Source organism: Chenopodium album, chromosome 10 (genome assembly GCF_948465745.1).
Source record: "Chenopodium album chromosome 10, dcCheAlbu1.1, whole genome shotgun sequence".
Classification (NCBI taxonomy): Eukaryota; Viridiplantae; Streptophyta; class Magnoliopsida; order Caryophyllales; family Amaranthaceae; genus Chenopodium; species Chenopodium album.
Genome location: NC_137843.1, coordinates 15,444,852 through 15,467,551, shown reverse-complemented (window position 1 = coordinate 15,467,551; position 22,700 = coordinate 15,444,852). Strand labels below are relative to the sequence as shown.

Genomic DNA, 22,700 nt, shown 5'->3' with positions numbered 1-22,700 from the left:
TTAATTTTTCTTTTTGATAGATGCTCATTCTCGTTTTGATTGATGTTCATTCACATTTAGATATATGTTCATTTACGATACTAATATTTTATCATTAACATGTTAATTGATGATAATTAGAATTTTATAAAAGGTTCATTTCTATATGCATCTTTAATTTTTGCCTGAATGTTCATTTACGATACTAATATTTTTTATTTTTTTATTTTTTTTGCAGATTCGGTATGTATGAGTTTGTGTATATATATATGGAATACATGTTCATTTATAATCATTTTCATATTAATGTATGTATAATTAAATTTGATACATGTTCATTCCTTGTAGATTTCATTCTCATATTAAAAGATGTTCATTTGTAATTTAATACCATATTTATTCTTATATTAAGTTCATTTAGTTGTATCCTTGTTCATTCTCACATTAAAATATATTCGTTTCAATGTAAATACTTGTTTGTTATCATATTGAAAAATTCTCAATTAAATTTTAATATATATTTGTTCATTCTTACTTGTAATGAAAGATGTTCATTTAGATATTAATAATTGTTCATTCTCATATTGAACTATGTTCATTTTTTGGTAATGTGTTCATTTTTGGTTTTGTAAATGTTTATTTAATCATCCTGTTTAGTTTATAGTGTGTTTTAATTGTTACTAATATTTTATTGTAAAATATTTTGATATCTTATAACACAGGACAATGAAATAAAACAAAAGGTTGAAGAAAATCACATGTATATTGACAAAATGATAGGTGTCCAAGAAAACACGCAACACCACAAGAGTAGAAGGGGTACAATAATTGTATAACAAGGAAGATGATTCCATATAAATTTTATTTATATCAAATGTATTAAATTAAAAACGATGTGTATAGTGTGTTTTGATTGTTACTTTATTAAATGCTTTATACCATGGATTAGGAGTGCAACAAGAAGGATAATTCTATATTATTAGATGTATTTGATTTAAAACTAATAAGTATGTACAACTAAGAAGTATGTTCCTTTTTATATTTTAAAAATGCAAGCAAAATCTTGTGTAAATCAATAAAATAATAAAATCTAATTGTAACAACACATTTTTAAATCACAAATACAAAAAAGAAATTAATTTGAATATTCCACTATGCATTGACACTATTGAACAGCATGCCTAACATGTTTTGGCATAAGGCCTCGGAGTGCAATTGGCATAAACACTTGCATCATCACATGACAGTCATGGGACTTCATACCAACAACTTTCTTATCAGTAGTAGAAACAAAACGCCCTATGTTCGATGAATACCCCGTCGGCACCTTGATTCCTTTCAAACACTCACAAAAGACCCTTTTTTCTTCTCTAGACAATGTATAACACGCATGGGGCAAAAATGCTTTTTTCGCTGTGTTATTATCCTCGGGCCATAGCTTAGGTCGAATTTTGGCTTTCTTCATGTCTCTACGCACATTATCACCATCCTTTGTCTTCCCTTTGATATTCAACAAAGTCCCAATTAGTGCCTCACAAACGTTTTTTTCAATATGCATAACATCAAGACAATGTCGAACCGACAAGTGCTTCCAATAAGGCAGATCCCACAACTTAGACACTTTTTTCCACAACACACCCTTCTTCGATTTTTCTCTATGCATCTTACCGAAGATTGTCTTAACATTCTTAATTTTCTCATACACTTCAATTCCTGTCAATGGCTCACGACTCACTCCATTCTCAACATGCCCGTTGAATTGTTGTCTCATCTTCCGGTATGGGTGATTTCGACGAAGTGATCGTCTAGTATGCATATACACATTCTTGCCACAATGCTTCAAGCGTGTAATTTCCATGTCATCCTCACAAATAGGGCATGGTTTTTCTCCTTTAACTTTGTACCCTGACAAATTTCCATACGCAGGGAAATCATTTATGGTACAAAACACCATGGCTCTTAATCGAAAATTTGTACCTGAAAGAGCATCAAATGTCACAACACCTTCATCCCACAACAGTTTCAAATCGTCAATAAGGGGCTCCAAATAAACATCTATCTCATGGCCAGGTTGTTTAGGACCTGGGATTAGAAGTGATAACATGATGTACTTGCGCTTCATGCACAACCAAGGAGGTAGGTTGTATATTGACAGAAGAACGGGCCATGTACTATGTTGACTACTAAGAGTGCTAAATGGATTCATCCCATCCGTACTTAATGCCAGTCTTATGTTCCTCGGCTCCTTCCCGAATTCTGGAAATGTCTTGTCAATGTTTTTCCATTGCAATGAATCAGCCGGGTGTCTAATCAACCCATCTTTCTTCCTCTCATTTTCATGCCACACCAATTTTTTCGCTTCATCCTTAATTGAGAACAGGCGCTTCAACCTTGGTATTATGGGAAGATACCATACTACCTTAGCTGGTGGCCACTTCAAGGGATCCTTATTTGAGCCCTCTCGCTTGTATCGTGACACACCACACTTTGGGCAAGCATCCAATTTTGCATTCTCCTTTTGATATAGCACACAATCATTCAGACAAGCATGGATTTTGGAGTACTCTAAACCCAATGGACACATCAATTTCTTCGCATAGTAAGTCGACTTAGGAATGTCATTTCCTTCTGGAAACATATCAGAGAGGGTTTCCAACAACAAAGTGAAACTAGTGTTGGTCCACCCGCTCTTCTCTTTCAAGTTGTACAATGTTAGAATCCCAGAAAGCTTGGAATACTTAGAACAACCAGGGTACAACGGTGTCTCAGCTGCTTTCGACACATTCTCATATATATGAGAATCTTCATTAACATGATCACCTAACCCGTCTATCATCTCATCTATCCTATCTTCCTCCATGTCATCATTAGAACCCACTTCATTATCCTCAAAACCATTTGGCTTAAATTCATCAGCTTCATTGCCATTGCCGTTAATAGAAGAAGAATTATCCATGGGAGGAAATTTTTCACCATGCCAATACCAAATATTGTAGTCTGGCATAAACCCACGAATAATCAAATGGTCCTCTATTTTCTTAATGTCTTCCCACCTTTTCACATTGTTACAATCACGACAAGGGCAGAAAATAGGTCTTGCTTTGGTTAGCCTTTGTTCAACCAGAGTACTCCATTGGTGTTGCACTGCGACTCTACAGAACTCTTTGACCCCGTCTAAGTATTCCGGTGTGGTTCGAGAAGCATTATACATCCAACGACGGTCCATTTCTAACAATGTATGATTAAATCCCAAGAAAGAAATTATATTCAACATCACATATCAACATACTCCAAATGCATGATTTCAAAGGTCCTTATCGCTCCAACCTAACCCATCCTTGGAAGTGTATTCCCACTAGAAAATGGTTGACCACTTTTCGGACCTAAAGAAATTTCGGCAGCATTTCCCTACGGTTCTCCAAGTACACGACGTAATTGATTTCTTAATTACGTATGTACCCAGAGAACACATTACGGAATGCTTACACGAAATTACCTTTACTTCCGAAAAACAATCAACCATTTACATCCTAAGTGAGAATACAATTCCAAGAACAGTCCCAAACGGGGACTATTCAAGATTTACTCCTAATGAGTAAATCTTGAACGGGTATCTAGGCATATGAAGATATAATGCATTATAAATATTAACACAACAAAAATTGACAAAATATTAGACAAAAAAAAAAGAAAAAAAAAACAAATTTGAATTTGCAGAAAGTTGGAAGTAAATTAAACAAAACAAAAAAAACAAACTACAAGTCAATTAATTAATCATACCAAATTGTCACCAAGAAATCAAGCTGCTTCAATGGAGTTGAGGGAGCTGAGGACCGAGGTACTCCTAAAACATCAATTTCAATTCACTCCCATTTCCTAGCAAAATCAAGAATCAATTTAAACATGTAAAATTAATCAATTAATTTGGGGAAAAAAAAAACCTATAATTAAGTAATTGCAATTAAGCAACTTACAAGAAACAAGGGTTAAAAAATTGGGGAACTCCGAGTGCCCTTCAATGGAGAACTCAGTGCGCTTCAATGGAGAACTCCGAGTGCCCTTCAATGGAGAACTCCGACTGCCCTTCAATGGAGAACTCAGTGCGCTTCAATGGAGAACTCAGACCGAGCTTCAATGGAGAACTTAGACCGAGCTTCAATGGAGAACTCAGTGCGCTGCAATGGAGAACTCAGTGCGCTTCAATGGAGAATCAGACAAAGCTTCAATGGAGAACTCAGACCGCGCGTTAATGGAGAACTCAGAGTGTGAGAGTGCGCTTTAATGGAAAACTCAAGAGTGCGCTTTAATGGAAAACTCAAGGGTGCGCAACAATGGAGGAGGAGTGGAGGTGAGGACGAGGACGAGGGAGGTGGGAGGTGGGAGGTGCGCTTCAATGAGGTTGAGGGAGGTGGGAGGTGGGAGGTGAGGACGTGGGAGAGCTGAGAGAAGGGGGAAATTTTTGACTGACATCGAGAGTGAGAAAGGGGAAAGTGAAAAATAGGGTTTACTTTGAAATCTTATTCGTAACGGGCAAGACTAGTTAGTTACGACTAGTTAGTTATTTGTAACGGGCAGAACAACGTCAGTTACTAATAATAACTTATTCGTAACGGGCAGAGATGTTGGTTACGATTAGTTGATTATTCGTAACGGGAAGAATAACGTCCGTTACGATTAACAACTTATTCGTAACGGGCACCAATCTATCCGTTACGAATATCTCTTTTTTGGCACAGGTCACAACTTTTTCGTAGCGGACATTAAATTTGCCCGTTACAAATGAGGTAATTGTAACGGAATTTCATGTGCCCGTTACGGATAGCTTGTTACAAATAAGATTTTTTCCACTAGTGATGGATACAAAATTGAACATTTACTAATATAGAAATGAACATATTATAGATGGCTAGAAATGGAAAAATAACAAAGTGACGTCATCGTGATAAGAGAAGGGGGGTGCAGGTAACGCTGCCTACATAGGGGTGTAGGTAAAAATTTGTATTTGGGTTAGATGAGAAAAAATTATACTCCAATCTTATTGGGCCAATGCGACAAGTCGATAAAGGGCCTAATTTAAAGAAGGACACAACTCACAAGTAAATGTTTTCAAGTTTCAACTAATCTGGAAAAAATACATTTTAATAATCTAACTAGTGAGTAGTCCGAGCGTTGCCTCAGGCTGCTACTGTTATAGTGTTGTAGACGTGCAATTGATAAATTTTATTAAAGACTTTTTAAAACTGAAATTGTCGTTGTACGTCTTTAAGTATTTTTTTTTAATTGAACCTTGTAGGTTTGTAGTATGCATTTATATAATTTTTTTTACATGTTAATGACATAGTTGATGATTGGCTAAGATGGTTAAGTAGTCACCTTTGTTATATAAAGGTTGAGGGTTTGAATCTCCTTATCCTTACATTACACCCTAATTTGATAAAGTGAATCATACATTCATATATCTGTGAAAGATAGTCAACAAAAAATTGAGATAGAAATTAGATCATCAGATTACTTAGTTCAATCCATTCTGCTTAAAATATAAATTTGCAAGGTTTTGATACATACCAAGTTACCAACAAAAAATTGTCACTCAAATTTGAAATAGTACTATTGAATTATTAATTCTTCCATGTATCACAAACCTTGAAATATAAATAATAATACACCTAAACCTAATTTTTATAAAATATTAGCATTCATTAGGCTCAAAGGTAACTAAGGAATAAACAAGATTAAACCCAATACGTATCCCTTCTTGTTGTACATTTCCAATTATAGACATTGATGCTGTTGTTGGTGCAAATGCTAAGCAAAACGTCCCTTCTGTATCCACCGGAATCACGTAATTTTTCGCCGGCAATGCCAAACTCTTTCCACCGGCAAAGTGAAACTCCACCGCCGGAACCTCCACACTTTCTTGTCCTCTAAGGTTATAACATGTATCAAATATTGCCACTTCATCTGCCGTTGGTAGATGACTAGTCCCCTTACGAAACTCGTCTCGTAACAACTCGTACACCCGTGATTCCAACCGTGTCACGGCTGTTCCGGTGTCGATGATCACCCCACCGCTCCCATCCTTGTCTATTACAAATGATCTACTAGGGATTGATAGTGTTGTACCGCCTACGCTTAGGCCTGTGAGCCCGAGGTAGTAGAATGTTTCGGCAGTAGGGTTACTTAGAAGTGGTACTGTGATTAGGGTTGGATCAGCTGGAAGTATTGATGCATTGGTGTTGAAGTTTAGGGAGGAGGTTGAGTTAGATTCGCGGTCTACGAGACAATAGGAGAACGACGTGGCGTTTATTTGAGAGGGTAATGACAATGATCCTCCACCAAGCCCGAGTAGCCCGGCTGCCCCAGTGAAGAACCCGTCGTTGTTGTGCCCACATCCGATTGCGACGTCGTGGATGGTGTCCCCATCGTCGAAAGTTAGGGTCTCGGTTATGAAGTCGCCCGTGGTGTAGGACCCGTCCCCGTAAGATACCTCGTAGATGCAGCTGCCCGAACGACACTCGGATTCGTCTAGGGCGTTGCATATTGTGGAGTTGCATGGGAGGGATCCAAATGAGGTAGATTGGGTTGGGTCGAAGATCGGGTCGGGTTGGGTGTAACATTGAGTACAAGGTTGGCATTGTACCCAACTTAAGTCACTTCCTGTGTCAATGATCATATATGCTTCACGTGGTGGGTTTCCGATACCGACACGACTAAAGTACTCCCCGCTTCCTCGGCTTACACCCGAGACAATGGGGGCTCTTAGATTCTGTTCAGCCGCAAGACTGACTCGTGTATGGATCGAGCCAACTCGAATTGTGTCATGAGCTAGCCGAGTCAAAAGGAGTGATCTGTAGTCGTCATGTTTATTTTTGTACAATGGATGACGTAAGTGTAGCTTTAAGCTGAAAGAAGAGTTATCCGTGCTTTGGAAATGTTGCACATTAGACAATTTATGGGAATTTGGAGCTATTTTTTGAAGAGAAGTTTTGACATCTAAGGTTTTAGTTTTGGACCTAAAAAGTGAATAATCCCTACAAGAAGCTAACAATGGTAATGAAAAAATAGTTAAGATTGCCAAAAGAGCAAAAATACATGTATTAGGGGATAATTTAGCCATTAAGAAAAATTGGAGTGAAATAGCAAGGAGTAAGGTGAGAGTTTTAAAGGAGTGTTGTCCGACAATAATTGAAATTAAGACATAATTAAGGAGGAGCTTTAGATGATCATGTATAAAGATGTATAGGTAGTAAACTGCTACAACAAATTAGAAGATTAGGATTATAGCACCCCCAACAACTTTTGTAACATACTACCAACATATATTTATTTTGTGAATTGTGATACTTTTTTTGTCAATTTTGTGTTTGGATATGAAGACGATGAGAGGCTGAGATAATGCTTCAATCTTTTGCTCGTATCATTGGCAAACAATAAAACTCAAAAAGATTACGGAGTATCATTCAATCAACTTATTTACTCTGTAAGAAATAAATGAAATGAGAATCTTTTCGCACTTAATTTTATATTGACGTAATTTTTAATGCTAAATAAGATCAGACATATCATCAAGAAATAGATCAGCAGATGCATAATAAGTCTCTAGTGATATATGGCGACATCCGAGGCAAAGTAAGCAGCTGCTAATTTCCAAAAAGGAGTTACTCATATTAGGTAGTTTTAAGAAGTCTTCACTTCATATGTTTCTGGTAATGTTAGGTAGAATTAAGATTAGTAGTACTACGTTTGATTTATTATTATATTGATTTCAGCTTATTAAAGTAGCTATAATCTTTAGCACGGGTTCTCTACGTCTTAAAATAGTTTACAAGGACGTGTTTATTCACTTATTTTTCATTTAATTACTTAATTTATCTGATTTATTGTTTTTAAATTGTATCATGTACTTTTATATATGGCCTTATTTGAGCTTAATTATTAGCTCTTATTTGACCTTAATTTTTCAAAATAAGTGAAAATAAGGTGAACATAACACGACCCCTTAAACACAGGATAAACTCTGAACATTTATCTTGCAGATCAACCTGGTGCAGCTACATTGAGTAAGACAAACAAAAGGCATAATTGGGCCCATGAGGAAGTTTCCTCCTTTCATCTGCGTCAAGAGATTAGGATACATCAGATCAATAGGGAGTTTGAGCTTTCTAGTATGGCAGTGTCTAACCACTACTAGTGTACAGTAGCAATTTAAAATTTCATTATGGAAATCCAAATTGGAAGTTTCCATTGTGCAACAAAAAAAACAAAACCATGATATGTAGCTGAGCTTCATGGAGTGATTACTTCGTATGGAGTACTCTGTAATACATTCTTGGTTATTTCACTTAGACGACGTTGACTGTTTTATTAAATTGTTACCTTTAATGGAAAAAAAACACTTTAATAATCTCAATTATTGACAATTTACTTTTAATAAACCTAACTTTAGGTTTATTATCTAATAAACCTAATTATTGGGTATGTTTGCCTACAATAGTCCTAACCGGTCAACACCAAGTCAATGACTTGTTGTAGCAGATAACCAATTCACGTGTCAACATGTGATTAGTCTAAAATTTAAAAAAAAAAAAAGAAAAAATAAATAAATTTCGATGGCCTGAGGTTGGGCCTTAGGGTTTCACGGTGGAGGGGAAGGGGGAGGAGGTGGTTGGGGATGGGTTTTGGGGTTTTTTTTTTAAAAAAAAAAAATTAATTTTTTTTTTTTTTTATTTTGAAGCAATTACATGCTAACAAGTGGATTTTTTTTAAATTTTTTTTTTTTTTTTTTTTTTTTTACCCTTTTAGTAGATTACCGGTCATTGGGACTACTCTAGGCAAACACACCCAATAGTTGGGATTATTAGATAATAAACCTTAATTGGGATTATTAAAAATAAATCATCAATAGTTGGGATTATTAAAGTGTGTTTTTCCAATCTTTTAAAAAAAAAATGACAAATACAATTCTAAAAAAATTGTAAACAATGATTTTTATTTTTTTTTTTTTTTTTTTTTTTTTTTGGGCTACAAAAGAGGGGAAAAGCCCGAAACAAAGAACAAGAAAAACAAAACACCAACAAACTAATAAACCAAGGTGAAGTTACCCCAGTAAAGTCCTCCTTGAGAAGTTTGTTTATCTCAATTGGAGAAACATCACAATAAGCTACCTTCTCTTGGAGAATGACCCCTAGGCTAGCCAACCTATTGGTTACCTTATTACCCTCTCTAAACACAATGATTAACAACTACATTACTAAATAAACCGATAAGATAACGACAATTGTTCAAGATGTGAATTTGTTATTACTAAATAATGAACTATAACTACAAATATTAAGCATCATTAAAGCATTTGTTTAAGGAAAGCATAATTAAGCATTAATAACAAAGATCAACATGTAAATTTAATTTATTGATATACATTACTAAATAAATACGAAGTACGTGTTTGAGAAAAAGATATATTCTCTCCATTTTTAAAAATTCGACTCATTTTTGACCATCTTTGACCATGAATAACTCCGGTTGTACATAAGTGAAAGTTGTACTCCCTCCGTCCCATAATTACAGGCAAATATACTATTTTGGGTGTCCCAAAATGCTCCTCCTATTACTAAAAATAGCACCTAATCATTACTTACTTTTTAGCTTTTCTATACAAATTACACACATACCTAAACAATCATTACTTACTTTTTCTCTTTTTCATACAAAAAACACACTTACCCAAAAAATCATTACCTACTTTTTCACTTTTCCATATAATATTCTCTACTTTTTATTATTCCCATACAACATTCTTCACTTTTTATCTTTTTCATACACTTTTCCTCTACTTTTTCCATCCTCCTTAAAAACCGTACTTTTTAGAGTTATTTGCCTGTAATTATGGGACGGAGGGAGTAAAAAATTGATATTTGGATTACTTATAATAAGGGGAATCTAATAAGATTTCACATGCTAATTTATTTCTATTGTATAGCTCATAAAATGTGGTCAAAGTTATTTTATTTTGACCACATGAATAGTAAGTGAGTCGAACTTTTAGAAACAGAGGTGGTACATTAAAATCAAACGAACAATGACTTCTAGGCATGCACAAGTTCAATACGTACACTTTATTATACTAGGGTGGCTAATACGTGCACCAAATCTAGTCATTTTCAGAGAACTCTTTCAGTTGTTGGCAACATAATGAGGGAAAACTATATAAACAAATATTTTTAAGGGTATAAATGTTCGCACATTTTCTTATTAACACTTTTTTTTTTCAAAAAAATATTGCCGTTAACGAAGGAAAACAAGTAAATAAACATTTTAGAGGGTATAATTGTCCAAATACAATTCATAAGAGTTAAATAATCAAATCACACAAAGAAAAGCTTAGAGGCAATTAACATTATATCAATATAGGTATATAAGTAAACAAATATTTATAATTATTCTCACACTATTCAGAAATATTTTCTCATACTTTTTAAAAGATAGGAAAATACTACCTTGCCTTATCTGATTGTTATGCTATAATTTATTTTAAAGAGTTTAGCTTTTGGTCGTTTTTTGAGTTAAGGGGATAATTATGTTTTGTGTACCTTTTCAATTTTTAACAAAGATGTTGTACACTTTTATGACTAAGATTAAGGACACTGGACACACAACGTAGCTCCTTTTCCTGACCCTAAACATAACACTTGCATACAGGTTATATGGTTCCACCTCTCCTAAGAGAATGAAAAATAACTTTGATGTTCCTCGACTAGTACCTTAACAACAACCGTGATCATCTTTCGCAATTAAGTGTGTTTAAAACTAGTACATAAAGAAAAATTGGACTAGATCGGACCAGATTAAGGAAAATCGATTTAGTCTTCAGGTCGAGAAATTTGAAATACCGGTCTTCAGTTTAATATGGTCCAAAACCTCATACGAAGTATAGTGTAGTAGCACTAGTTAAAACTCATTTAATTGACATTTGATCAGTACGGTCGTATTTAAGCGAATAATTCATATCTAGATTAGTAGTAAGCGCGAGAATAATTTAATTTTGAACCCACCAAAACAATCATTAATTCTAAATTTTTCACCCATCATAAATTGATAGATCGATAACCGTTCTATACCCAGTCTTACAATCTCGCTCCATCACCAACCCTAAAGTAAGACCACCCAATAAACCAACATAGAGATCAAGCAAGAAGGAATCCATCCAAAAGAAGATCTCAAAAAGTTAATAGTATCATTGACATTACTAAATTAATCACCTAATCTATACTAGTCTATATCTATACTAGTATTTAAAAACAAAAACCATGAACCCTATAATGCCACATGTACATTTCATTTTTTTTTTCTCCAATGCCACATGTCACCTTATTTAATCTTTTTTTTTTTTAAATATCTTTTCTCATATGAAAAAAAAAACTTTAATTCAATACATATATGAATGATTGAATGTTGTTTGGTTCACTTTCCTCCAGTTTAATGTCTACTACAATTACATTCAATTTTCACCTCTTCTTCTCCTCTATAAACTATTCATTTGTCAATAATATATTAAAAAATAATTATTTATATAGTATACCTATACATAAACCGTGCGTTGCACGGGCCAGAAGGCTAGTTGGACTAATAAACAACCACAAAGGTGAGCTAAGCTAAGCTTCACTTCACCTTCAAAAACATCACATTTTCTCTCTCATCAGCAAACCCTTATTTAAAACCCAAGATAATTGGGTTTTTGGGCAAACCAATACGCAAATCAACTTTGAAATTAATAATAATTTCAACCCCTGTCGCATTCACCCAGCTCTCTTAACTCAAACTTCTTCTTCTTGCATATTTTTGCAACACAAGAAAAAAGAAGAAGAATTGGAGTTTTTTCTAACCATAATTTCTTCTCCTTTCACTCTTAAAAAAGAAAGGATGTCTCTTTCTGTAGTTCAGGTGATTTTCTAGTTTTTTTTTTTGTAATTAATATTTATTGTTCATTGGTATAATTTTTGTTTTTGGATTTCGAATTTTTATTTAATGGGTTGTTTATATTTTGTAATTTAGGGGTTTACCAAATCACTGGCCATGACTGTGCTTTCTGAGATCGGTGACAAGACCTTCATTGCTGCGGCGGTCTGTATTTTATTTTATTTTTTGTTTTCTAATTATTATTGGAATGTGTTGAATGGGTTATTTTTTATGAGGGTTAATTGTTAATTTGATCTTTATTGTGTTATACTATGTTGCAAGAATTGATTTTTCTTAGATGTTTATGTTGAATGGGTTGATTTTTATTTGGGGTGTTGTAAATTTGAATAATATTATGTAATTTAATTGCTAAGAGTTGATTTTTATTATGTTTTTAAAACTGTTTATGTTGAAGTACTGTATCTTGTTTGTAATTGAAGGAGCATAAGTGCTCTTTGATTGATTGTTAGTGCTTGAAAAGAATTTGGTTCTTTTGTGGAATCTAATGCATATAATTTTTATACTGAAGACATGTGGAATCACTAATTAGTGGGAGGATATGGGGTTATTTGGAAGAATAAGTGTTAGTGGAAATGACCTTTTGCTGTTTCAACAGTTAAGGATAGATTAAAGTGACCTGTGATAAATGATACCCTTAGCTAAAATGATGGGAAAATGGAATAAATAAAAAAGAAAATTACCTTGGTCTTAATTTTTATTTTTTTGTCAAATATACTCCCTCCATCTATATTTGTTCGCCCCATTGTATTTTTTGGGGTCAAAGTTAACTTTGACCAGAAATCCTCACTAATCTATTATAGATAACATAGTCAAGACAGATTTTTTTTTACGTAGTAGATTGGTTAAAATTATCGAAGTTTAATAACTTCTACACATATAGGATTAGAGATATATATATATTTTTTAAATGTATCTTAAAGACCATGAAAAGTCAAATGGGGCAAACAAAAAAGGACAGAGAGAGTAGAGAAAAGTTGTAAGTTTTGGGAACAACATGTAAATGGTTTGGAACTATACATGAACATGGCCCATTTAATTGAATATCCATCACCATTGACCATGCCGTAGGTTGAAGCTTTGTAAAGACATTGTGGTCATGTTATAAATATTTGTTTGTTATAGATGAAAAAAAGATGGAAGTAATCGAGTAAGATAGCATGGATAAGCCACAAATGTATAGTTCCTAAATTTGCAATGTAGATGGATACTGATCTTGTGAATGAAAATATAATGATAATCAAGTGCCTTTAACCTTTGCATCATTACTATAATGATACCCCTGTATGTCAAGCCCTCCTTCCCCAAGATGTTACCTTTTAGTTAATGCTGTGCCATATATTGTTGATAGTTTTGCTAAATCTTGCTTTTGATGTTTTCCTTGATCCTTGCTTCTAGATCTTAGCCATGCGTCATCCAAGAAGACTTGTCCTTTCTGGTTGTCTCTCTGCTCTGATAGTAAGTGCAACCTTTTGCCTTACATATTTATTCATTTGTGGACATGTTCTCCAGATGCCTGTCTAACTCGTCTGATTAACTTTCAAATTAGGTGATGACCATTCTCTCTGCTGTTGTTGGATGGGCTGCTCCTAATTTGGTAAGGAGTTCTTCTATAGAATTTGACACCCTTTGGTGCCTTATATTGGGATTGTTTGTTTTATATCCCTGAGAATGTTTTAATGATATCTCTACAAGCTGTATCTAATAATGCCTTTGGCTTTGGTTATAATATTTCTCATTCTCTTAAAATCTTATTTAATAAAATAAGATGCCATTCTTACTTATGTTCCTTTTTTGCATTTTTCTATCTGATGCTTTGTGATTGCAAATTACTCAGATGTCTCGTAAGCTGACTCATCATGTTGCAACATTGTTGTTCTTTGGATTTGGATTATGGTCACTATGGGATGGTTTTCATCAGGAAGGGTGATAATTTTCTTCTTGGTCTTTGTTCAATTTGTCTTCCTTTGTGCTTCTCATGTTGAAAAAAGCAGTTAAATTTCATTCTGCTGAAAGCCAGTAAAATCTCATTTATGTAGGGAAGCTGGAGAGTTGGCTGAAGTTGAAAAGCAGTTGGTTAGTATTCAACTCATCATTTCTTGAATTCGTACTAATTTAGGCTATAACTCAGTTCTTATGATTTGATTAGGATGCTGATTTCAAGGGCACTACAACGGCTAAAGTGAACAAGGTGAGATTCTTTATATGTGCACACTTGCAAATTTTCCAGTACTCTTATTCTTTGTTGTTCTTGATGCCTCCATCTCTCTTTCCTTTTATATCTTCCTTTTCAAGGTTATCAATGTATTTGTTGCTTGTATTTCCTGCATATGTATTTTTGTTTATTCTCTTGCATTATCAAGGTTTCTTAACCACAAACTGAAGAAAAATGTATGATGTTAAATGTTTGGAGTTGATCTGGTAAAACTTCTGCTTTAAAATGTGAGCGAGGTCATTAGGCTGTGACCATCAACGGCATCAAGCACAAGGGATGCATGTGCCTTCACCACATCTTTGCTTAATGTAATAAAACAAAATGAAAAAAAAAAAAAAAAAAAATTCCTTCAGACAGTTCATGATTTGCTGAAGCAACCCTAAAATCAAATTCTTGTTGATCTGTTGAAGCTTGATGGATCTATAGTGTGAGAGCAAGTCGAATCCCACTTTTTATTTTTTTCCTGTTCCTCTGCTATTTATTCCTTTGCTATCTCTTCACTTGGTTTTCTTCCCTCTTGTTTAGTTATTGTTAAGCAATTATTACAAAGAGTTTACCTCAGCCATTGAAAAGGCAGTAGGCCTTTACTCTGGAAATACTTTGTATTTTGTATATTATTTAAAAGATTTCCTTTTGATCTGGATGCTTGTGAATTGGAGATACCCAATGTTTTTTGTGCTATAGGATGATGATGAAAAGAAAAAGAAGACTAGGCCATTTCTTACACAGTTTTTCTCACCAATTCTTTTGAAGGTAGCACCCTATTTGTGATTTCTATGTATATTTAATTCCTGTTGACGCCATTCATATTTTCTCACTTTAGTTACTGTGGTTTTGCAGGCGTTCTCCATTACTTTTTTTGGCGAATGGGGTGATAAGAGCCAGGTGAGATTAAGGACCTTCAAGAATGTGTTTTTGTGATAATTTGTATTTATTTATCTGCATAGATTTATATGCCATCCCTTGAGCTTTAATATGCTGTGTAATTCACATTTTGCAATGTGATACTTCAGCTTGCTACCATTGGTCTAGCTGCAAATGAGAACCCATTTGGTGTTGTGCTTGGTGGAATTCTGTAAGTATCATTACCTATGGCCTTCCTCCTGTATTCTGTAATTTATTCTTATGGTCAATTGTGAAGAAGCAATGGAAGAGAATGAGAGAGGGGGTGAAGATAGAGAGAGGTGAGCTAGGGAAAAGGGAAGGGGTAGTAATGACCATATGGTTGGTATTAGTGCAGTGATTTAGCTGTTCGAGAGGGTCTGGCAGGCCAAGCTTACCCCTATTGATTGGCTGTTGACTTTCTAGTCAAGATCTGTTTTTTGTAAAAATTTGGGACATTTTTGAACCAGGTCTGTATATTCTTATTTCTCCTTGCTTTGCTCAAGTTCCCTATTGTCATAAAGAGGTTTTGAGTGATAAGTAGTACACTCAGAAAGTGCTGCAGCATTCTGTACTTGTTACCTTTTTTTTTTCTCTCTCTTTTGGCCTCCCACTATAGGAGTAGAATAATTAATTAGTATTAGGGTATCTCTTGTTCCCAATTTAGTATCAGGATCTATCTTAACTGATATCACTTATATACAATCTGTAGAGGACAAACATTGTGCACCACAGCTGCTGTCTTGGGTGGAAAGAGCTTGGCATCTCAAATATCCGAGAAAGTGGTACACATTATAAAGCTCATGCCTTCTTCCAATATTATGCTTTTGGCTTCTAATAATTAATTGCTCTCGTCTTGCAGGTTGCCCTTTTTGGTGGTATTCTTTTCATTATTTTTGGGATTCAATCGTTCCTTTCTCCAGTCGACTAATCCCCTTGTAAAAATGTTCAAGAGGTTCGTAGATATTGCCTTTACAATTTCTGTATAGTATGTATGAAAAGCTGCATGAATTTCATGTATGCATCAAAAGCATGTCATGCTCATATATATGAACCTAGTCAACTTGTAGAAGGGTAGAACCTGTGAATGCCCTTTAATGCTGTTGATGTGGCTGAATCATGAGCTTTCTTGTCTGAATGTGTACTTTGTAATTGTGTCTCAAAAATAGCTTTGCCTCATCTTTTCGGACAAAGTGAAAAATCCACTTTTAAAAAGAGCTTTGGATTTGGTTTCTGCATTTTATTCTGGATCAAGAATCAGAATCTGATCAAAACTGCTTATACATTTGCTTGATACAGCGATTAATGGTCGGCCAAAGCTCCAAAACAGATCAAACAATAACGTTGCAGTTCTACAAGGGAGCAAGAGACTTCTGAAATGACAAGTTGCTTGCTGCTCTGCAGCTATAATTGTAGAATTATTCTCATTTTTTGCTGGATCTTGTTATTTCGTACAGAACTATATTTATAGGATTACACACATGTTTTAAAATAGGAGTCAGCATTAATGTTGGATCATTTTGTACTGAATCATCAAATCCCCAGTCAAAATTTTCTGGGTCAAATGCTGCTTGATTTGGCACTGGATAATAGCATCTACCTTTAGATGTAGTTATAGTATGCTTCTTTATAAAAATTAAAACTAGTATGAAGTGTTATGCTGTCAATTTGCATAGAATCTATTGAAGAATACGTCAACTCACTCTACAATTCAAAAAGTATTACACATATATCTCAATTCAGAGGGAGTATGCTTTGAGTTTACAACCTACATTATATCAAGCAGAGTCAGGTTGATTATGATTCATCTGCTTAAGAAGATTAGCCATTTTCTCAATGCACTCTGTAGACACAGCCAACGATCTGCATAACTATTCATTGATACTAAACATTTGCAACTGGAAATTATAAAGCAATAATATCCAAATAGTCAAGTAAGAGCATTATTATGTATTGATAAGATAAATCTTGTCTAAATTTGAGCACAACAAAAACCAAGGTTCACATGGGCAATGGCTACCAGATATGTACATATGTAGATGTAATTTATAAACATTATACAACTATGTTGGCCTTCCCACAACCACAAGGCCTCTCTTTCACACTTTCGCAATTCAGCATCCACTGCCTGCAGGTTCAATAGAGCTCAGCAGCCCGTTGCCTCTCAGCTGCATACAATGGTCTTCAGCATCAGCCTGAGCACATATTATAACCACTGACATGCCATTGATGTGTGCTTCTTGCATGATGTTTACAGCGTTGTCGACTGTCATTCCAGGTATAACCTTCATCAGTACTTGCACAACATATTCCCTTTTGTTGAAGTTGTCATTGTGCAGTAGTACACGATATGGAGGAGCTATTTTCCTTGTTTTCCTAAAACAAAACAGAATTATGGGATTTAAATCTTGTCAACAGAAATATTTTCAGGTCTCACAAGTTCAATTCAGCAGATAGGACAAGAACCTATGGATGAGTCTCATATACGATAACACAAGTGTATTCAGTAAATAAAATTGGTTTAGATGAGGACAAGAACATTATAAACAGATTTTACTTTACCTATAAAATATTACCATTATTATAAAATAAAAAACACTATAATATTAGGTTCTTATTATATAATAAAATAAAATAAAAAACACTAAAATATTACCATTACTATAAAATAAAAAACACTATAAAATTCAGCAGTTTGGACAAGAACCTACTGATGAGTCTCATATATGATAAGTATATTCAGCATAGAAAAATGGTTTAGACAAGGACGAAGAACATTATAAAACGGATTTTACTTGACCTTTAAAATATTACCATTATTAAATTAAAAAAACACTATAATGTTAGCTTCTTAATAGAGCAATCGATCTACTTCAAGATTATGCCCTTGCCCAAATACACAGAAATCCTATTTGCTAATTTTTTCTCACCTGCCACCAAATAGCAAGGCCTGTCTTTTAGACCCTGAATTAGGTATTTATTTTGAACTTCCTCAGTTTTTTTTTTTTTCCCCATCTTACAAACCGTTGAAACACAGACAAGAAATTAAAAAAAAAAAAAAAAAAGTTTAAATAACAATATATTCGGAATGTTACAGTTTTTCAAAAGAGCAGTACTTATTAAACTATATCTAACAAATACCTTGAAGAGGGAAGGACAACAAAAAATTATCAATGAACAACCTTTTGCAATCTCTCTCTCAAAAGGTCAAATCGCACGAAACCATCCCTTACTCTCCAGAGTTGCAGTACCTCTACATGATTTAAGAGCACTTCTAAGGACAAACATAACCTTATTTTCTTTACATTCTAACAGATTGTTCAACACATATAAATAATCAATCAATGATGAACCTGAAAGGCAATAATATAAACCAGCTAAGGGCTATAGTCTCAAAGAGTAAGGAAAGAGTAGACTAAATGCATCAAGTCACTTATTGCTCCTTAAAAGTGGAGCCCAAGCTCTAGTTATTTCCATAACTTAAAACATAGTACTTCAGACTCAAAGTGACTGTCCACTTTCCTATACGGTATGTCCCATTAACTTGTTTGAATATAATTTGTGATGTAATAACAATTATTTATCCTCCACTATTTTCAATATACTAAATTAGTATTAATGTCCATCAAATGACCCAAAAGATACACTTCTTAAGAGGGATGAAAAGTTTACAAGGTTCATCACTTTGCAATACCATTTTGCAATTTATATGCAGCCAAAATCCCAAAATTCATTTCTCTAGATTTGCATCTTTCTGTCGTGTGATAACAAGATATTGGTGATAGGCTTCAAAATAACTCCATGTGAGCTCACCTAAACATAAGTCATATATATTTCCCTCCCAACAAAAAATGCACAAATACAAATAGTAGATAAACTCCATTTTTGTGTTAGAAGCATTTCTAATGTTATCAAAGATAAAAGGAAGGCATTATTAGTATTAGCACCTCAGATCAAACTCAGATTCACGTCCAGGGGTGGTTTTCTCAATTACAGGTCTGTCTAATACTCCTCCCTTAGAAGATCCAGTAGCTGACACAGCCATAAGGAATCCGCGGTGGTGGCACAATCCTTTACAAAAATAATGTTTATCCCCTGGGCATAAATCCAGAAAGATCATTCCAGTAATAACATAACACATTCTTTTAATAAACCACAGTCAACTGCTCCAATGAGTGAAGATAAACCAAACAATCAAACATCCAAATAAAATCAAGCAATGAGGATTTAAAGGGTAAAAGGGCATCCAAAGTTTGCATCACTAAAGCAACCAAGCAAAAACTATCATAATCCTTATCATACAATCTAGAACCAATGTTCAAAGAGATTAGAGAACACAGTCACATATACAAGCATTCCTGCAAGCCAATTCCGTAGCAACTAAAACACGACAGATTACCGATCTGCATAAGTTTACTTTAAGAAAAACTAGAAATAAAATGCTACCGCAAAAGTTATTAATTTGTTTTAAGTCACAAGGAAAAATAATGCATCCAAAGAGCTTGTCAAACAGAAACTTGAGAGTAGCCTGTTCATTGGAAGGTGACATGGGCCTTAGCCTCTTTGTATGTCCTCTTTTAATGAGATATTTCAGCCAAAGAAACATATTTCCTTTCTTCTTTTCCCTCCAATCTTCTGTAAAATAATTATACATTTTCTGGATTGTTTTTCATTTGCTAAATTGGTTAGATTTCTAATTCATTCACACTGAGTCCACACTTTTACAGACAACTAGAAATTTAGAGTTTAAATCTATGTTTCTAGTTGTCTGTAAAAGTTACATTCAAGAGTTTTTATAAAAAATACAAGTTATGGCTTAACTTTTAGTGGAATGACAAATTGTAAAACCATCACAGAATGGCTTAAACGTGACCAAACGCCCGGGTTAATTCCATGTTACAATAAGGCATTACATATTACAGAATTCATTACCTTATGCAAACCATTATAAAATCACCTACTAAATAAAGATAAAGTTCCAACCTAAAATGGATATGACTATCAAATTCAAAAGCAAAACAAATTCTTTAGAAAGCAAGGAGCAAGGTGGTTCTCCAACTAAATTGTTGCACCGAAATCCCAAGAAAACATTTTAATAAACCAAAAATCCTAATTAAAAACTTTAAAGAAATAAGAAAAAACTTTAACAAGTTTTAAACCAAAGAAAGAGAAGAGTGAGGAAAGAGAGAATTGCAGCTCTTAACACATTTAAAAAATCCAAAAAGTTCATCAACTGCAGAAAGTTGATTTTAATGGTGTTCCGTATTAATTTAGAAATTTATGACAAAATCACGCATCATTTAATGTTATAAATGTTCAATTAAATCTCTATGTTTACTTTAAACTTCTTAATTGGGCAGCGTATATCATTTTCCATCAAAAATTAAAATCCTCCACAACCAAAAAAAAAAAACGTAAAATATATAGCAAAACCCAGAAAAATAACCTAAAGTCAATCAATAAATTCCAGGTCCTAAAAAAATTGAAGCAACTAAGTTGAATTCATTCAAATTAATGTAAACAACAATGCAATTACAAAAGAAGCAATTATTAGAAGCTTAATTAACAACAACAAAACCAAAAACCAAAAACCAAAAACCAAAAAAGTGATGAAATTAAAAGAGAAATTACCGGATATAGGGTTGAGAACATGGTTGGGAGAAAGAGCTAATCTGCCAATAATTGCAGTCTCCATTAGAGAGAAGTATGAATTTTCTCTCTCCTCTTCGCAAGTTCACAGTGTTTGTGTGTTTGAGATTTTGTGTTGAGAATTTGAGTGAATTGTGATGGGCGTGCTGTGCGCGTGTATGAGTCTGAAGCCTTTGCCTTTCATTTTTCTCATTTGTCCACTACCCACTTTCTGGGTCTGATTTGATTATTATAATTTTTTTTTTCTTCTTAAAATCAAAGTTTTTTTTAATGGTATGGAGGATCTTGATCAGGAATCAACATCACGATTTTTTGTAATTAGTATTTGCGGGCCAAACATTTAGAAATAGAGAGGAAGGTAAAAGAATTTCTACCCTGAAATACTCTCACTTGGTAGAACTCGAACCCCAAACCTCTAGCATCTGACGTTAGAGTCTTAGCAAGTGAGCCAACACTTTGTTGGTTTAAACCAAAGTTTTATACTTTTATGTAAAGCGAATATATAATAAATATTGTACTCGTATTGTACACTATCCTTCGCAATCTACTTGATCAGTTGCTACATATTTCTACCCGTATTAGTAGGGTATACAATAAATAATACGAAGTATATTGTTCTCTATTATCCTTGTTCACAATCTACTAGTTTGGTTGCTCTATATTTTTATTCTGTATTGGCGTATTTGTAAAGTAGTCTCAACTTACTTGAATCATTTTTAATTAAAAATTTAGTCTGGGGTTGTTAAACGTCGCTCCCCTTTTATAAGAAAACGCTCGCATTTTTTTAACGGATTTTCCATTTTTACCCCTAAATACCCACAACTCACTCCACGACACTCACAACTCTCATACTTTACTCTCTAACCTCACTATCATACTCTCATTCACTCTCATTTTATCTCTCTAAAAAAAAATTTTAATTAATTAAAATTTGAAAAAAAAAACACATACACACCACCACCAACAACCCACCACCGACAGCCACCAGTTGAAGGAGGTGACAATTTTTTCGGCGATGGCTGATCCGCGACGCATCCGGGTGAATTACGTTGGTCGAGGGCTGGGCGGCGGTGGCGAACAGGTTTGTTACCAAAAAAAAAAAAAAAAAAAAACTGAAATCCAGGACTCCCGCCTGAAATTTCCGGAAGTACCTAGGTGGATCCGCCTGAAATTTCCAGATCCTCCTGGGTTTTTTCAGAAATTTTAGGCGAAAGTGTAGATATTATTATTGTTAGTATGTTATTGATTATTGTTATTCCTACCTCCGTTACATATTATTTGCAACTATTAGACATTTTTCCTCTCTACTTTATGTCAAATCATTGCAAATAATATGTAACGGAGGTAGTATGATTATTGTTGTTATTATGATTAATATTCTTCTTCTTCTTCTTCTTCTTATTATTATTATTATTATTAGTATGTTATTGATTATTGTTATTATGATTATTGTTGTTGTTGTTATTGTTGTTGTTGGTGTTATGATTATTGTTGTTGTTGTTGTTGTTGAGTGTTGTTATTAGGATATTGTTTTGTGTTGTTGTTATTGTATTATGTTATTAGTACATTGCAAAATATGTGGTTTATAATAATTATTATTATTAGTTTTAGTGATGGTGCTGTTATGAAATTATTTTATTTGAATATTAATATTTATCGTCCAACTTTAATCAAATAGTGTTATTTCTAATTATTACTGATATATTATTTTGTACTTATTTAATGTAGATTGAGGGTTCGCGTGCTCGTCATGCAATATCACGACGTTTGAATGCGTCGGTTAGGAGGCAGTCATCTCGTTCAATAATTATCGGGTCACCGCTTCATCATGAGCAGCAATATGGGTCTCCTAGTGGTTGGTCAGGAGAGCATCAGTCACAAGGTAGCCTGCCCATGTATTCATCAGGTGGACTACCTACATCTGACGAGGAGGACAAAGATTCGGCAAGTCATGTTGATCGGGACGAAGAATCAAACCCTCAGGATTATCATGCAGTATATA

General features: G+C 34.1%; 3 protein-coding genes and 1 pseudogene across 3 annotated transcripts; 1 reads left to right on the top strand and 3 right to left on the bottom strand.

Moving 5' to 3' along the window:
- Positions 1–1,144: 1,144 nt before the first annotated feature.
- LOC145564923 (uncharacterized) lies at positions 1,145–3,205 on the bottom strand. The gene has a single exon (XM_081625078.1). The coding sequence runs from the start codon at positions 3,203–3,205 to the stop codon at positions 1,145–1,147; it is 2,061 nt and encodes a 686-aa protein (XP_081481204.1).
- A 2,463-nt stretch (positions 3,206–5,668) lies between these two features.
- On the bottom strand, positions 5,669–7,096 carry LOC145564922 (protein ASPARTIC PROTEASE IN GUARD CELL 1 pseudogene; annotated as a pseudogene).
- Positions 7,097–11,627: 4,531 nt separating this feature from the next.
- On the top strand, positions 11,628–16,751 carry LOC145562293 (GDT1-like protein 5). The gene is made up of 13 exons (XM_081622515.1): positions 11,628–11,919; positions 12,031–12,099; positions 13,351–13,410; positions 13,502–13,549; positions 13,790–13,878; positions 13,992–14,028; positions 14,102–14,143; positions 14,852–14,920; positions 15,008–15,052; positions 15,181–15,242; positions 15,762–15,834; positions 15,912–16,004; positions 16,349–16,751. The coding sequence occupies exons 1-12, from the start codon at positions 11,899–11,901 to the stop codon at positions 15,978–15,980; spliced, it is 684 nt and encodes a 227-aa protein (XP_081478641.1). The 5' UTR covers positions 11,628–11,898; the 3' UTR covers positions 15,981–16,004; positions 16,349–16,751.
- A 225-nt stretch (positions 16,752–16,976) lies between these two features.
- Positions 16,977–20,845, bottom strand: LOC145562294 (ATP-dependent Clp protease adapter protein CLPS1, chloroplastic-like). Its single transcript, XM_081622516.1, has 3 exons — positions 20,681–20,845; positions 18,997–19,144; positions 16,977–17,425 (listed from the first exon to the last, which is right to left on the bottom strand). The coding sequence occupies exons 1-3, from the start codon at positions 20,742–20,744 to the stop codon at positions 17,164–17,166; spliced, it is 474 nt and encodes a 157-aa protein (XP_081478642.1). The 5' UTR covers positions 20,745–20,845; the 3' UTR covers positions 16,977–17,163.
- Between the last annotated feature and the right edge of the window lie 1,855 nt (positions 20,846–22,700).